This window comes from Arvicola amphibius, chromosome 14 (assembly GCF_903992535.2).
Source record: "Arvicola amphibius chromosome 14, mArvAmp1.2, whole genome shotgun sequence".
Taxonomy (NCBI): domain Eukaryota; kingdom Metazoa; phylum Chordata; class Mammalia; order Rodentia; family Cricetidae; genus Arvicola; species Arvicola amphibius.
In genome coordinates, this window is record NC_052060.1 from 34700201 (window position 1) to 34717804 (window position 17604).

Sequence of the window (17604 nt, forward strand, 5' to 3'; positions counted from 1 at the left end):
GCCTAGCTATCAGCCATTCAGCTCTTTTGTTTTGGTTTGTAAGACATTGTTTCTCTGTGTACCATTCTTGGATGTCCTGGAACTTGGCTTTATAGACCAGGCTGGCCTCAAACTCACTGAGATCTGCCTGTCTCTGCCTCCCAAGTGCTGGCATTAAATGCACGCATCACCACCTACTGATTCTGCTCTTTATTAAACCTTCACAGCAATGTATCCCTCATACAGACTACAAATATCCCACAATCCCTTTCTCCTCTACTTGCTTTTGTTCATGGTATTTCACCACAGCAATGGAAACCCTAACTAAGACAACAAGCTTTGTGAATTATCTTTTTGTTTAACACCGTTCTTTTGTTACTCTTTCCACTCCCCCTTTATTCACTGGAATAGTCAGGTAAGGATGTTTCACTAGATGTAATAACCTTCAGGGTCACTCCGTTTAGAAGTATATCTTCTAAAAACTTAACTCTTTTTGTAGCTATTCCTAAAGTGATACAGTAGAATTAAAAGAAAATAAAGTCAATCTGACTTGCATCTTAAGGAGGTCTGAACTTCAGAAATAACGGAAATAAAGTTAAATAAAAGGAACATTTTAATGAGACCACAATGCAGATCAATAAACGGAACAAATATAGATTAAACACTATTCGTAAAAAGATATAAAGGCTTATTATCTAATAATACTAATTTGTTATTGATATATCAAATGTAGTCACCTTTTTGTTGTGCCAAAAATATTCTAACCATTTACAGTTGTCATTTTATAAATAGCTAAGGTAATTTATATAACTGTATGTATGTAGACTTCACTGAATTGGTACTTAAGTAACAATTCTCTTCCTACTTGGAAAAATTTTAATATGTTCATTTTTAAATTTTATTTTTTCCTTTCACTTTTAGATCCAAGGGAAAAAATATTAAATTGTTACATTATAAATTAGAGCCATATATTTAAGCTATATATTTAAAATGTTGAGCCAAGACCAAATTATTCTTTCCTTCAATTTTTAGCTTAATTATTAATACTCCATCTATTTATTTATTGTATCATCTTTTTTTCTATATTGTTACATTTATACAGGTGATCCTTGACTTTAATGGCCAGGATTTAAGACCCAAACACATTTTGATTTTGTTATTAAAAATGTTCAAATTTAGCCAGTTGTGTTGGTGCATGTCTTTAATATCAAGGCTGAGGTGGCAGAGGCAGGGAGACCCTTGAGTTTGAATTCCATCCTGATCTAGATAGTGAGTTACAGGCCATCTAAGAGACTGCCCCCTATCCCAACAAATATAAGTGTTCAAATTTAGGAGCTAAAGATAACATTTGTTTAAAAAACAAAACAAAACAAAAAACCAAAGGAATCAAAGTTACATAAAAATCAGAGAACTTTCAAGAATCCTCCAACAGTGTTCCACAATGAGAACTGAATAGCAGAGGTCTCCAGGGAGGACACAGAATAGGCAGGACATGTGCAGACCCCATGTGCTCGGCAATGTCAAAAACCCGCACTAGGAATAATGCATGGGAAGAATAACAAAAGACACAAGTAAACCCGAGGGGAAAATGATAGTAAAATAGGCCAGCAAATGACATTTTCATGGGCAGAACAATGCAGACATTGAATGATGACTCAACACAAAAACTATTTTCTTGTGGTGTTGAGTGGGAGAGGGCTATTGGAAGTATGAGCAATATTTGAAAAACCTACAACAGAAAAGCATTTAAAGACTTTCTGACTAGCTTGAGTTGAGTTCGGGCGGAATAGCATTCTTTAAAACAGGAAATCAAAGAATTAGGAACATGTGTGTCAGTGAGCAAAGCGCCTCTCAGAACAGGCGACAAAGTCTATACAGTCGCCATAACTGAAAGTTATCTATCACCTTTCTGCTGTGAAATTTTAAGTGCCTGATGTAATTCTAAGAACGAGCAAATTAGCAATAGGAATGCAGGATTTCATGGTATCCTGTAGAACAAAAAGCAGAAAATAAAAAAGAAAAAGAAAAAAGCCGCTCACAATGCTTCTGTTTTCTGTAGGCCTCTAACTTTTCAATTGCCATGTTTATTAAAGACCCAGAAATTATGCTAGCAACCAGTGACAACTTAACCTATCTTACAAGTTAAGTGTTTTCTCCAGGCTAATTTTTAAACAACAGTGGCAGATCTGCCCAAGACCAGGCACCCTGGCACTCATTAGAGGCTTTCAGGATAGCCACTGTCGGGGGTGCATTCCTGTGCCCCTACCCGGCCTGCTCTGTGAGAACATGAAGCCAGGAACTCACGAAGTCCCCTCTCCTTTTCCCTTCTCCCTTAGCAAAGCGAAACAGGGTGGCCACGCTCACGTGACGCCGATGACGTCAGCCCCCACTGGGTCGCGTGACCCGCAGCCAACCTTCCTACCGCCCCACCCCCTCGGCAGCCGAGTGGGACGTCTCGCGAGAGCCCTGCTTACTATCAGAACTTGCTGAGGTTACCGGGGAGTTTACTCGGGAGAGGCAGGAAGGTGTGGCGGAGTGCTGGACTTTCTGCTTTCATTATGTTAGGATTTATGGCCAAGCAAGGGCTTATGGGGCTTGCCCCAGTCAGGAAAACAACCGGAGAGCAGGGCGAAGAGGGGACAGTAAAACCTGAAGTGAAACGTGGTGCCCGGGCTATCCTCGCCCCTAGCTGAGGGACAGCGGGGCGCACAGCAGAGGTGGCCAGGGTTAGCCTCGCTGCGACCCGGGGGGGACGTGGGACCCGGGTCTGGGGAGCAGTAAACGCCAACCGCGCCCTGATGCAGCGGCTGCATCCCTCCCTCGGCTTCCCCGGCACCGTGGCTCAGTTGGCCTCTGCATAGAGACGTCCCGGTGTGGGAGCTGCGAGTCGTCCCTCGTCTTTCCGACCCCTCGTGGGTCACTGCGACATCCCGGTGCACCCCGTCCCCTAAGTGCGCTCCCCCGCCGCTCCGCACATCCCCTCCCTGCGGTCTCCCTAGACGGCTGCGGGAGAGCAGCCCGGAGGGACTCGGCTGGAGTCGCTAGAGGGAGGTGTAGGGCCGGCGAGGAGGGGGCTTCGCAGGGCGGGGAGAGGCGGGAGGAGGCGCCGGGGAGGAGCTGCGGCCGCCAGCTTCGCCCGCCCGAGCCGAGCGCACTCTGTCGCCGCGCGGGTTCCCAGCCTCTCGGCCCCGTGGGGAGCGCGGGCCATCAGCGCCGCCTCCGACCGCAGGAGCAGCCGGCCGGCTCTTCACTCTCGGTCGCCGCTCGTCCGTCAGCCGGGCGCTGCGCCGAGCTGCTGTTGCGAGCCTCGGTGTCAGCGGCCACCCCTCCTGCGGGTCCCCCCTCGACCCCTTTCTGGAGCACTCTGCCCCGCGGCGCGGCGGCAGGAGGAGGAGGGATCGCGGGCGGCGCGGGTTGGTCTGGCCACCTCGCCCCGCGCCCCGCCCCTGCGCGCACTCCCTCGCGGGCGAGCTACTTTCGGACAAGGAAAGTGAGGGCGGCCCGGGTGACAGCGCGGCGGCGCCAGTCCCGGGAAGCCGCGTCTGTTCGCGTGTCGCCAGTCGCGCTGCCAGCGGCGCACTGCCCAGACCCCGCCATGGCTTCGACCACCACCTGCACCCGGTTCACCGACGAGTATCAGCTCTTCGAGGAGCTCGGAAAGTAAGCGTCCTTGCCTGGCATCTCCTCCCGCGACCCCCGGTGTCTCCCGTGGGGGGAGAGGGAGCCCTCAGGCCGAAGCGGGGTGACGGACCCCTGACTTGGTGCGGGTAGGGCACAGAGGGGAGGAAATCCCTGCCCCACTGTGACGGGTGCCCCGAAACCCCAGCCCACCTCCTTGGGTCCTCCACCTCTTCACGGGAGACTTAGTGAATTTACGATCTCTGCAGTTGTAGCTGTCATCCTGGGAAGTGTGCGCGCACGCGAGTGTGTGTGTGTGTGTGTGTGTGTGTGTGTGTGTGTTTGTGTGTGTGTGTCTTCGGAGGGGAAAGGAGATGCATGCAAAACGCAACATTTATCACATTTTCGGTAAATAGATGTCTCCTGCTCAGCCCGCGGGTCGGTGTGTCTGCCGTCTGACCCAGGTTCGGATGAGCTGATGAGCACTGGCTTTCAGAGATGGTGCCATATTTATCGATGCGAAAGTTCAACTTGGCTTAGTGAAGAGTCTGGTTCGGCATCCAAATAGTTGTTTCTGTCCAGGGAAAAGGGCCACCCAACAGACCCACGCCCCTGCCCCATATCCGCTATTCTTTCACTAAAGGATTCGCTCACCATCATTCTGATAGGATTAAGTACGTGCACATCTTTTCGGAGATTTATTTATTGAGGCAGCGGAAAAGCCCCCTCTCTGGAGCTCAGGAAAGCGCTTCCCAAGGTAGCCTAGCCTTGTGGTTGCGTAAAACGACCTCCTCCACTTAAGTGCCAGAACTTCTTGTTAAGGAGGGACAGGATACCTACAGAAGATCTGTACAGAGATCCAGCCAGGTATTTGCTGATTTGCCAAGCATCCAACCTCAAACCAGTTCTTCTATCGCTAATTTCGACAATTAGGGAAAAGATGCATTTCTGTGTGTGCCATGGGTTCCCACAGTTGCATAAAAGGAAGTGTAAGCATTTTTTAATGGAATGAAAATGATATCTTTATAGATGATCTGCTGTTGAAACATGGAGACTTGTCGGAAGAGCAGCTTAATTCAAATCTCTCCCCTCCCCCAGCCCAAACCAGGCAGAGAAATCACCTTACCCCAGGATCTGGTAAAGCACCAGTGAGCCCCAGATTTATGTTTTAATGAAAACAATCGCCATATTTACTTACTTGGAGCCACGTTAATTATTTTTTTCTACCGAAATAAACAGGCAGCAGATTTTTTTTTCCTTCCCTGTTCCCAGCTCTGCTCTTGCAGGGTTTGCTCTGAGCATTTGGTGTTTTGTGAGTGTGAAAATGAAATGTTTTCGAATTTCATGTGCAAACAAGAGTGGTCATAATTGGCATTTCCTTTTATTTTGTTGATTAATAATGTGTGTTTCCAGTCAACTAAAAATTACTTTTTATTCCTCAACATTTAGAAATAATTGCTCATTTTCTAGATAATGTTTTTATTATGCTGATATTTCACAGACTGCTCAAGACTTATAACTATGCTCAGGTCTGTAAGTTTCCAAGCGTATACTAGCTCTATTATGCTACTGACTTGCTAATTGTTGGTTTCTAGGGGGGCATTCTCAGTGGTGAGAAGATGTATGAAGATCCCTACTGGACAGGAGTATGCTGCCAAAATTATCAACACCAAAAAGCTTTCTGCTAGGGGTGGGTATTTTAAACCACATTTATTTACACATGTTAATTTTGTATTTGTTGTGTGGATTGGTGTTGTCTTGTAAGTAAATATAGCATGTAGTTATAATTGAATTTTAAGCTTAGGTGTCATATTACATGCTGATATTTTTTCATTGCCAAATGTCTCTGGGTCTGTACACTTTGAAAGTAAATGAAAAAAAATGTAACTGTTATCAGTGACTGATTGAAATGCTGTTTTATGAGCAGTAACATAAATAAATATTTTGCAAATCAAGAAAATGCCACGAAGTGCATTTTGCTTTTAGTTCTATGGTGAAATAGCGTTCAGAAGGATCTTAGAATGGAAAAAATGTAAGTCTCATAACTGACATAACTCCCTCTCACTTCTGAGACGAAAAACAGGTCATGGTTCAGTTGAATGTATATTGCAGTTGTAGTTACAGCTGAACTTAATACATTGAGGTATATTTAACTTCAGTGGCTTTGGCAAGATAAAAAAAGACCATTGCTGTAATCTAGGAAGTTAGCTTAATTTTGATGTGCGTAGGTTAGGCCTTTATCTTGGTCCTCTGAATTAAATTTCCCACCAGATCATGCGATGTATTTTACACCTCCAGTTTACAGCCATGGAGATAATTCATACTTAAAGCTGTTGACATAAGTTTTTTTAAAAAAAAGCAACTTGGAGCCCTGTGTTCACGTTTTTTAAAAATCATTTTGTTTGAAATCATGCAACAACATGTATGCTGAAATGCTGGGCATCGCAGTGTCTGCAGGCATGTGCCTAAGGTATTTCCATGGGGATTTATGGTTTGATGGATTTAAACTGAAATCAAAATGAGCAGAATACCATATTGCATCCCATCTCAGTGACCTGGTTTATTTTAAGTAATGAGAGGAAATTCCATTAGAGCTAGTTTTCCTCACTGAATATATCTTTTAAGACATGCCACTTAAGGATGTCTGGATCTCATTGCTCTTGTCCTTTGCTGAGGTAAATGGATTTACAAATTTTACTTTTAAGGTGCGCTGTAGGGTTCAGTGTATCTATTATCTTGATCTGATTTGCTGTAGTTCAGAGAAAGGTATATGCTAAACTACCCGCGAGCACTATGGAGTCCTGGTATGAAAATGGATGAGGAACAAACTATGCTAATTACATTTCCCCTTCAGTCTCCACTCCATTGGAAGGTTTGGATAAAATGACAAGGGGTGCAGAAGTATAAATGGCAGTTTGAGGGAAAGAAGAAGACTGAAACCAGTCAGACTTTTCCTGGTGATTGTGTTATTTTCTCTGATGTGAGAGATACTTTGCCAGTGGTGGACTGTCAGATTTGGAGGGCGTTACCATGCCTATTCCGAGCCTTTTAATGACTTTAAGTTTCACCTCAGGACCAGTGAGACAGGTAGTCACTTTTACTAACTTTAATTAGAGTCAACACTTTTTATCCTCTTCATCCCATACTCCCTATATCAGACTGGCAGTCTTGCTCACTCTCTTCTCTCTATGGGAGAAGAGTGCCCGGCACTGATTGGGTTCTCCTCTTTCTTCTCTGTGCCATTCTACCTGTAGAATGGCATTCCTTCCCTCATCTGCTCAAACTGAGCTTGTACGCATCTCCTTCCTGACCCAGAAGGTATTCTTCCTGTCTTTCTTTGCTACTCTTTAGTTATTTTTTAAATTATTTTTAGTTATGTGTGTGTGTGTGTGTGTGTATGTATGTATGCACGCACACATGAGTGTAGGTGCCCTGGAGACCAGAGACATCTGATTCCCATAGCTGAGAACCCTCAAGCATGAATAGTAGGAACTAAGCTCCTACTCCCTGTTGGAACAGGAAGATCCTTTATTTGCTGAGCCTTCTCCAGCCTCTTCCTCAGCATTTTCTTCCCCTCCCAAGAACATCCTCTGTCCCGGAATGACGTGCTCCGGGCCTCAGTCCTGATTCCTGTAGCTGCTAGCCATGTGATCTTAGGTAGTTTACCCATTTTAATCTGAGCCTCAGTGTTTTCATCTGCAAAATGGGGTAAGATAGAGCCCTTTCTTACAGGGTTTTGATTGCCTTAATGTATAGTACAGAGTGGTGTCTGTTATAGCGTATGCGCTTAGTGAGTACCAACCGCCACTGTTATATGATAGGAGTGTAGTGATGATTAAATTGCTTTACTTTTTTGAAAGATCTTACTTAAAGCGAAAGCACTGAGAATTGTTGGTCTAGTGACAGTTCTGATGCAGCCCACCTGAAACAGTGACTTGGTTGCTTAGTGTATAAATTTGATCCAGACATGTACTTTCCTAAGATCTCAGATCCTTCATCAATAAAATGGTAAAACTTATACAATGAGTCCCATGGGGTGTTTCAGGGAGTTAGTGAATTTTCTGAGAACTACATCTTAAATTGGAAAGTGTCTTGATGGTTTGACTTATTACACTCATATGTAAAGAATATAGTCATTTCTTAGAAAATGCTTTGCAACTTTATTTGATATCAGCATATAATTGAAGGTGGTTATAGAATAGTTTTATTTTGCGCTGTTTATATTTGTTTGAATTGTTTCCATATCAAATTACAGATTATTTGAAGGAAAATGCCATGCTTTTTCCTTTGACTTAACATTCAAGTCAAATGTATGGCTTTGAGAACATTGAAGCGCTTCAGGACAAAGCAACTGGAAAGAAGTGTGCTTACTACATTATTTGTAAAGTCGTTAAGCACTTTGTTAATTTCTGAGAACCAGCCCGTACTGAAATCTGTCAAGTATATCCAGAGACTGTGTTTTAATAAACAAATTTTGGAAGCTGGAATGATGGCTCAGCAGTTAAGAGCAGTGACTGCTCTCACAGAGGATCCTGGGTTTGATTCCCAGCGTCCACACGGTGGCTAAGAACTGTCTATAATTCCAGTTCCAGAAGATCTGAGGCCCTCTTCTGATCTCTGTCAACAATGTATACGTGGTGCACAGACTTACATGCAGGAAAAACATCTACACACTAAAAATAAATATTAAAAATACATAGCCTAAATTTTCTTTTAATAACAGTCATTTTACAATAATCTAGTATAAACCTTTTTTTGTAGGAAATTTTTACTGTGAGAAACATTCAAAGGCAAATATAGAATTCAGTGCAATATAGTATGTTTAAGTTTTTCCAAGAAAATAATTTTTTGGGAACTCCATCAGACACTTTTGTGAAATGGACAATTTTTTGTGCAACTTTTTGTTTATATCATTTGATATAGCATGCCTTTGTATATCTAATCCTTAAGGCTGTGTGTTTTAAAGACAAGGATATTTCTACCATTCAACTAATTTTTTTTAAAATTCCTTTTGTGCTGGGAATTTAACCTGGGGCCTCACACATGCTAGGCAAACACACTACCATTGAGCTGTGCTCTTTAGCTGTAACAGACAGAAAGAGAAAGTGCCACTTGTCAATACATCCAGGGCTATGAGGGAAAGTGCCAAACATTTGGCCGGATTCCTGCACAAATTTGCACATCCCTCTCTGCTGTCACTCAGGCCTTTTGCTGTGCCTAGCCTGTACTGGGTTTTCAGCAGACAGTTTCAGTTACATTTTCTCTCACTATTAGTCACACGCACTGCGTTTGGGAGACCCAGAGTCTGTTGAAGAATTTCATTGTGTTTTCATCTGCATATGTGCACAGGACATTTGGTGTGAGTGTTACTGAGGATGTAGGTCAGTGGGTGCGGTATACTCATTTGGTTGCTTGTTAAAAAAAAAAATTCTTTGTTAAAAAAATTCTTTGTAAAGCTCCTAAGCATAGTCAACATATGATACCTTATCTGTGGCTTACAAATTCTGAAAGTTGTTTTAATTAGGGATATTTAGTAAGTAGTGAGTAGTGATATTAGAATGTGTCTTATTTTTTCATCATAGGCATTGGATATGCTGAGATTTTGATCCAAGCAATTAGGTTAGTATCTATCAAATGCTAACTTGTTCCAGTGTAGTTATTTTGTCCTAAATATCTGGGCATGTTTAGGGCTGTGAGCTGTTACTAGGTAATGGGAAGACAGTGGTGTACGCCCCAGTCAGCTGGTGGTGCCGACCCCAAGAGCCTTCAGGGACAGTCCATGTGGTAGATGGTACGTTTCAAAAGTCTTCAGTGGTGGTGATGATTTCTTGATGTTCATTTCCTAATACATGTTTTCATCCTTGGAAAGCCCTCACTACAACATAACCAGGCATGTCATAGTTACTGTTTTTACAAAAGGAAGCTTGAAGTAACAAATGACATAGAAGTTGTGGTTTTTTTACACTTACTCCATTGCTAAAATTGGCAAGTTATATTTCTGTAATGTAAATCATTTTAATTTTATTATCCTAATTCTGTTAGTTCCTAATTTCATAGTATTGGGTAGAACACAAATCAGGACCCTAGTTGACCATGTATGTGAATTCAGTGTTGTATCTATACCCCAAGTAATATTTCTTTTTGTTTGTTTCAAGAAAGATGTCAAAAAAATGAGGCTTGCTGCTTTTGTTTTGAACATCTAAACAGTTAAGAAGTTATCTTAATCTCAATTTTATGCCTACTTTCTTGAATCGCAAGACTGAGATAGATGATAGTAGATAGATAGATAGATAGATAGATAGATGATAGATAGATGATAGACGATAGATAGATAGATAGATAGATGATAGACGATAGATAGATGATAGATAGATAGATAGATGATAGATAGATAGATAGATGATAGATAGATAGATAGATAGATAGATAGATAGATAGATAGATAGATAGATGATAGATAGATGATAGACGACAGATAGATAGATAGATAGATAGATGATAGATAGATAGATAGATGATAGATAGATGATAGATGATAGATAGATAGATGATAGATAGATAGATAGATAGATAGATGATAGACGACAGATAGATAGATAGATAAATAGATAGATGATAGATAGATAGATAGATAGATAGATAGATAGATAGATAGATTGAATGAAGCTCCAATTTTATTTTGTTGATTTGTCACTTTGGACCAATAGTAAAATATTGAAAATAATGTTTTAAGAAGGCATTAAAAGTTGTTTTTGTTCTGTATGTGTGCCTGAAAATAACGTGTGCTATTAGCATTACTTTGGGTCTTGTTACTGTGGTAAGTCATACTTAACTTTTGTGTTTGGAAAGGTTTTTTTTTTTTTTTTTTATGTGTGTTCTTCTCTGTTTGCGTGGGAGTAAATCACATGCCCATCTGATGCAAAAGGCCTCAACCTTTCCTTGGAGCTGGAGGTGTTTGTGAATCACTGTGTGGGTACTGGGAACTGAATCGAGGTCCTTTGTTTGAGCACCAAGTTCTCTTACCTGCTAGGTCACCTCTCCAGCTCCGTATCCTTTTTTATACTGAAACGTTTTTCATACGATATATTCAGATCATGCTTTCATTTCTCTAGCTCCTCCCAGACCGTCCACCTCCCCATCCACCCAGCTCCTACCTTTTTCTTTCTTCAGAAAACAAACAATCAAAAACAAACTAGAATAGTATAAAGCACACACACACATACAGAAACAAACACACACCCCTTTTAACCAAAACACATAAAACAGCAAAATCAGAAGGTTCAATTTACAAGCACAAGCCAGTAAGATGAAAAATGTCCAAACAAAGGAAAAAGTCTATAAAAATACCATTGAGTTCATTTTGTGTTGGCTGTCTACTGCTAGGCATGAGGCCTGCCTTTAAGTATGGTTCATCACCCAGTGAAACTCCGTTGAAGAAAACTAAGTTTTTCCTTTCCAAGCAGGTGTCCATTGCAGGTAGCTTCTTGAGCCTGTGTCCACTTCCCGCTCTTGGTGCTGGGACCCCGTATGGCTTGAACCTGTGCAGGCCCTGTGCATGCTGCCAGTCTCTGTGGTTCATATATGCATCACGATTTGGAACACTATTTCCTTATGTCATCTATATACTGTTATGTGGGTCTTAATAGTGGACATCTGTTTTCTTCAGTAAATGAATTAGATTACTGTTGACAGTGAAACTATTTTAAATGATTGAAATATTTTAGTCTATATCCAGGTTTTCTGCTTTCCAATAATAAGAGAGACTTAATAAACACTGTAACATAGGTACCTCTCTGTGATACTAAAAATATTGTCACTGTCTCTCTGTATGAGACTGTTCACCAACAAAATACCTTTGTTCATACATTTAGGTGAACACTTCCATTTTCATTGAAATATTAAATAAAATCAACGTGAAAAAGTTACCTTTAAAATATTGCATTTATTATGTGTGCATGAGAGAGAGACAGAGACAGAGACACAGAGACTTCATCCACAAGTAGCAACATATAGTTCACCTACGAGGATGTGGGTGCTTGTGTTGTGTAAATCAAACATTCAGGAGTGGATTCTCTCCTACCAGGTAGTTCCTGAGTGTTGAACTCAGGTCATCAGGCTTGGTGGCAGGCATCTTGACCCAATAAGCCATTTCTCCAGCTTATAAGTAATTCTTTATGAATCCCTTTTATGTTGATCATGATATACTAGCAATCGTATTGGGATTTTCCCTACATCGTATCTTTAAAAGTTTTGCCTTAAGCCAATGCATTCATTGTGCTCTAGATTTGCCTTTTCCCTTCCTGTCCATTTTATTAGGGTGTAGTATATTTTACAGTGTGTTTTGTATTTCACTGGCAATTGATTAATGGTTGTTTACATAGGGATCTATGTTAAACAGTTTGCTACAAGACATTTAGTGTTATGTCCTGAAACACACTGAATAGGTGGGGTATTAGCAGGCTCTTAATACTTAGCACCTGTCTATCTATTGACAACTTATAGCTCACTTTCTTCTACAGGTTATTAAACGAGTTCACATGATTTGCTTAAGTAAGTGTTGGATACGTTTTTAGCGTGATTACAGCATAGGAAACTAAAGATTACACAAATAGACTTCATAGAAGATACAATGTGTTACAATCAAGTGAGAATAACATACTATAGGGTTTTAAAAGAAGAAAAATGGTTTCTTCCTGGGAAAATCAAGGGAAACTGTTTCTCCTAGAGTAGATTTAAAGAGGCTTAAAGTCACAACACCCCACTGCCAGGCCCAGCTCTGCAATTTGAGGAAGTTGTTGAGAATGCTGAAATATCTGATTAGAAAGAAAATGGCATTGTATTACTGCAGTAGGTTTATTGAAATTATCTATACATATACAGTTTTGTTTTGTTTTGTTTTGTTTAAATACGATCTGTTCTTAGTTTAGTTTACTTTTTGCTTTTGGGAGATTTTGAGACAGGATTTCACTCTGATGTCCAGGCTGACTTGAAACTCAGCACATGGATTAGGGTAACTTCAAACATTTGGCAGTCCCCTCAGTGCAGGGAAGATAACTATGAACCCCCACACCCAGCTATTTTATTTGTTTTATTTTGCTGCTGAGGACTGAACCAGGGGTCTTGAACACACTAAGCCGGAAGAGCTCTACACTGAGCTGTAACTCAGCTCTTTGGGATGAAATTATTTTAAGCAAAGCAGGGCAGTTTTCAGCTGACAGAAGTGCTCTGATCTCAGCTCAGATGTGTTCTGTAATTGTACACAAATGCAGGGAATCACATTAGTTTTTGCATTTAGCTGCAGCCCGCGCTATTCTGATACTCTCTTACTCTCCCAATCAATAATGCCATCTTCATCAATAATGATTTAGAAAAAAATGAAATTGTCTTAGCTGTTATTTAAAGAGTGTCTTGTAGGTGTCACGACTGCACATCCATAAGGCACTTGGTTTCATTTTGTCCAGTCTATATTGCAGACTACTAGAAGCATACTATTATCTCATTTTTTTTAATTGGAAGCTGAACCTGTTGCATAAGTCTAAAGGTAATAAGCTGGGGCTGTTGCTCTCATTTGGTACAGTGCTTGCCTAACATGCAGGAAGCGCTGGGATAAACCAGGTGTGACAGTAGAGGCCTGTAATTCTAGGACTTAAGAGGTGGGGCAGAAGAATCTAAAGTTCAAGGCCATCCTTGTCTCTTTAAGGAATTAGAAGTCAGCCTGGGCTATCTGAATGGGATCTTGTCTTAAAAAAGTAGCAAGTGCTACAGTGAGAATTTCAAGCCAGTTCCTCTTGCTCTGGAGGCTGACTCTTTCCATTGTCGTACCCCATGGACTGCTGGTACCCAGAACTTAAGCCTTCTGTATTCGCTGGTACGAGCTTGGCTCTATGCAAAGCACCACGTCTTACACCTTTTTACATTTCTGTTAAGTGAGGGCCTTGAGTCATACTTTTTGGAAATACATTTAGAATTCCAACTTGTGAGAAAAGATAGCATTTTAATCGCTATGGTAACATCAGATTCAGTTGAAGTTTCAGATGACTGTGTGGTCCTTTTGAAAAGGAAAAATAATGCAGTGGAAATGTTGTCAAATGCTAGGCAAGTGATTGCAGAAGAGTTTCTGATGCCCAGCAATGCGTTCCTAGGATCACTTCTGAACAAGGCACCTTTGTCTGCAGAGAAAACCAGCCATTTAACCAAAGGTAGACTAGGAGACATGTACTTAGGAAGCCATTCTAGTTCTCTGGTTCATTTTCTTAAACCAGTGAGAAAAGGAAGACAGCTTTGTTATTTTGCAGTTTCTTTTTCAGCAATAGCATTGAGTGTGACAGACTCATACAGAAAGAATGGAGCAATTGAAAGGAAATAAAACATTGTATTCAATGTGCATTGTAAAAATAGGTGTAGCAGGAACAGGACAGGCGTCCAGATGACCAGTGATGATACTGCTGGTTAACAGTTAATCTTCTACTGAAGGTGCTCAGCAGTTTCCAGATTACATAGGGCTTTAAATGGTTTATTCCATAAACGTTGGCATATATGGATATATATATATATATATATATATATATATATATATATATATATATAAAATTATCAAGGGCTCAAAAGTCTCTAGTTGACTCTGACTGGGCTGTGTCCTGTTCTTTTGAGGCTGTCTGTTAGCTTCTTGCTCATCTTTTATCCCTTCTCTGTCCAGCATCAGTTACTGTCCCTTGTGATTTTTCGGAGAGAAACCCCTATCAGCCTTCCAGTTGATTTTTAATTAACTGGGAGATCCTCAGTAATGGAAAACTTACACACTCAAAATACAGGTTAATTGCATTTTGTTTTGTGTTGTATAATATAGACTCAGAAAATAAAAGTCATCTTTTTTATGTATTAATGTATCATTTTGGCCTAGTAAGATGCCTGTGTAGTTAAAGGTGCCCGTCCCACAAGCCTGGAAGCTTACGTTTGATCTGATCCCTTGACTCCACGTAAAGGTGAATGAAGAGAAACAACTGCACAGAGTTGTCTTCTGACCTTCACACACATATAATAATAATAATAATAATAATAATAATATACCATTTAACCTTTTCCTTTAAGGTCTTCAAAAGATGCAAAGTATTTGGAATTTTTATTAGTAAATTCTCTTTTTTCTATGTTTTTGCAGAAACTTTATCAATACGATGAATACACATTGAAAAATTAAGAATAAATTATATTAAATGGATTTGTTAAATGTTAGGGCTGGAGAGCCGTATCAGCAGTTAGGAGCAGTCACCGCTCTTGCAGAGGACTGGAGTTCAGGTTCCAGTGTTCACTTCGGATGGTTAGCACCTTCCTGTAACTTCAGCTCAGGGGATGTGAGGGTGACTCTTAGACCTCAGGGTACCCACATGCACGTATGCAGACACTCATACACAGAAATAAAAAATAAATAATTCTACAGAAGTAATATAGCCAGAGCAAATTTATTAAAATATCATACTGTCCTTTAAAGTCTATGGAAGGTTGAGTTATGCCATGCCACACTATTTTTATTTAATTTAAAATTTTAAGTTTTAATGGGGGAACTAAACATATGTGTGATATTTGGACGAATGTGCTTCAGTACTATTTCAGCCTCAAACTGTGAAGGAGTCAGCTTTCTTTCTTCCCTGAATGGTACTTAAATTTCCCCCCCGAACCCCAAGCACATGTGGTTGTCTTCTCCTTACCCCATCTCAACACTCTTTGGTGTTTGTAGGGATTCATCTCAGTTGGAGCTTAGTTTCCTTCTTGCTACAGCCCTCTTTAGTAGCTTCCCAAACAGGTTTTCTGTCCTCACACTGTTAGCCAGTCCCTCCTTATACCATCCTGCAGTGACTTAGCTGTGGGCATCTTGATTAGTTCTTGCTAGTGCGGAGTAGAGAGTTTCTGTCCTCTTCCTGGTCTTTTGGGGTGGATGTCAGCCTGGAGAATACAGAATTGTGAGAGGGCTATTAGGAGGTCAGGCCTTTGGGGAAATTGTGCTTAGAGTTAAGATAAGGACAGGAAAGGACACTGTTTAGAGGAACAAGAAAGCTGGCCCACCCTAAGGTTGGAGTGTGAGCCTTCGGAACAGCACTGAAATCTTTCCCCTTCCAAGCCCAGCCCAGCTGCTGCCTCCCCTACAGCATCACCTCGAGGATCACCTCCTCCTTTCCACCCCTTCCTAGCTCTAGCCAGAAGTGCCCTTGCCCCCTTTCAGTCTGTTGTATTTTGAATTGCTTATAGTGCCTTTCCTTTTATTGCAATAATATATGCCGCGGTTTTGAGGCACCTGTGGAGATTTCTTCATGAATCGTAGCATGTGCCCGCTGTGGTGACTGTAAGATTGTAAGAACTTGCCACTGTTGAATGAATGGAGAAAAGAGAGGGAAAGAATCAATAAAACGCTGCCTCTTAGAGTATACCTCAGAGAGAGACGATAGGCAAGGAGCAATGGAGCTGGGGCTTCACGTCAGATGACACACAGTTATTTCAAAATTTAACTGCTGACTCACAAATTATTTCCTCAATTCTCTGGTTACAAATCCCACAGTTTTGTCTAATCTTGTAATTTTTTGAGCAAACTCCTTAAAGTTTCTCACTGGTGTTTCCCTCTTGCTCTATCCTAAATGTCTGCTATTCGGGAGTGTGGAAGCGTTTTGATGCCTGTGAGCCCCATGTCAATACTGCCAGGCTCATGCCACCATTGCACTATTTTAAAACGTATGAGCTTGTAAATTTTTGATCCATTCCACAAAGACCAGTAAATACTTACTTCTCCGTTTATTCTTGAAGCTCATTGTGAAAGCCTTTTGTTGAGCTTCAAATCCTGGGTGGTGTTTACTTAAAGTTTTTCTTTTTAATTTTAATTTTTTTTTAAAAAATTTACTAATGGCAGTGAGAGGCCAACTGATATAGTGACTTGTCTGTCACTTCAGAAATGTGATGTAAGGAAAATGGCTTTATTTCCATGTTGCTGGCTCTGGAAACAGCTGTGTGTTGGGTAACATTTGTCTTCCATATATGTTGTAAGACAATGAGAGTCTGTTGTGTATTTATGCATAAAAATTAAACATACAAGCCTAATATATTATGATATAAATTATATGTTATATCCTGTTGTATATTATAGAGAATAAAAAATACTTTCATAGAAATATTTCAATAATGTTTTTAGATGGTAACAGTGACTACAGTCATGGGGAAATTTCAGAAATTAGTTTAGATGAATGAATGTTTTAAGCATTTCTTAGATACTGTCTACAAGGCTGAAACCTTTATTATATTAATCAAATGATACATTCTTATTAGATATATACTCATATTTGTTAAATATATAATTATAAACTTCTGAAAGAAATTATTAATTCTTATAAATACATTTAAAATTAATTATAGCATAGAATGCATATCCTTATGTAGAATTTAGGAAAATATAAAAAAACTAAAAACGGACCTATTTATATTTTTGCAAACAAGCACTATAATATTTTTTATTAAAATTAATTACATTTATTTATTTTGTGTTGCTTATGTGCAGATGACATTGTTGTATGTGGAGGTTAGAGGACAGTTTGCAGCAATCCTGGCTTAGGATTGAACTCAGATCATCAGATTTGAGTAGAAGTTCATTAATCCACTGAGTCATCTCAGCTGACCCTGATCTTCCCCTAAGCACTTCTTTTCTTCGTTTTCTCCTTCCTTCCTTCCTTCCTTCCTTCCTTCCTTCCTTCCTTTGAAACTAGACATTTCGGTCTGCATTTTTACTTAAAATTATGACATGACCCTGGGTTGTGGCAATTCCTTTCAATTCTTAATAACTGAACTGTGCTTCACCGAGTGAGTGAACAGAACAGCAGTTCATTATTTGATGTCATTGTTTACTCCTCTCCTGTAACCTGCCCTCTGTACTGTGTGGACAATGGATACAGCCTAAGCCATGGTTTTGTAAAATTTTTCATCCTTATGCTGTTTCAGGAGTATTCACAGAGGAGAAGCAGTGAGACAGAATCC

At 40.5% G+C, this 17604-nt stretch overlaps 1 protein-coding gene across 2 annotated transcripts in view; it reads left to right on the forward strand.

Annotated features, from left to right (window-relative positions):
* The first annotated feature begins 2616 nt into the window (after positions 1–2616).
* The window catches only part of Camk2d (calcium/calmodulin dependent protein kinase II delta), a 253170-nt gene continuing 238182 nt past the window's right edge, over positions 2617–17604 (forward strand). The window contains exons 1-2 of one of the 2 annotated variants that reach the window (XM_038311055.2): positions 2617–3639; positions 5193–5287. In XM_038311055.2, coding sequence (XP_038166983.1) covers positions 3575–3639; positions 5193–5287 — 160 coding nt within the window. In that variant the 5' untranslated portion in view covers positions 2617–3574. The remainder of the gene's footprint in view (positions 3640–5192; positions 5288–17604) is intronic. The other variant, XM_038311054.2, reaches the window with a different exon arrangement.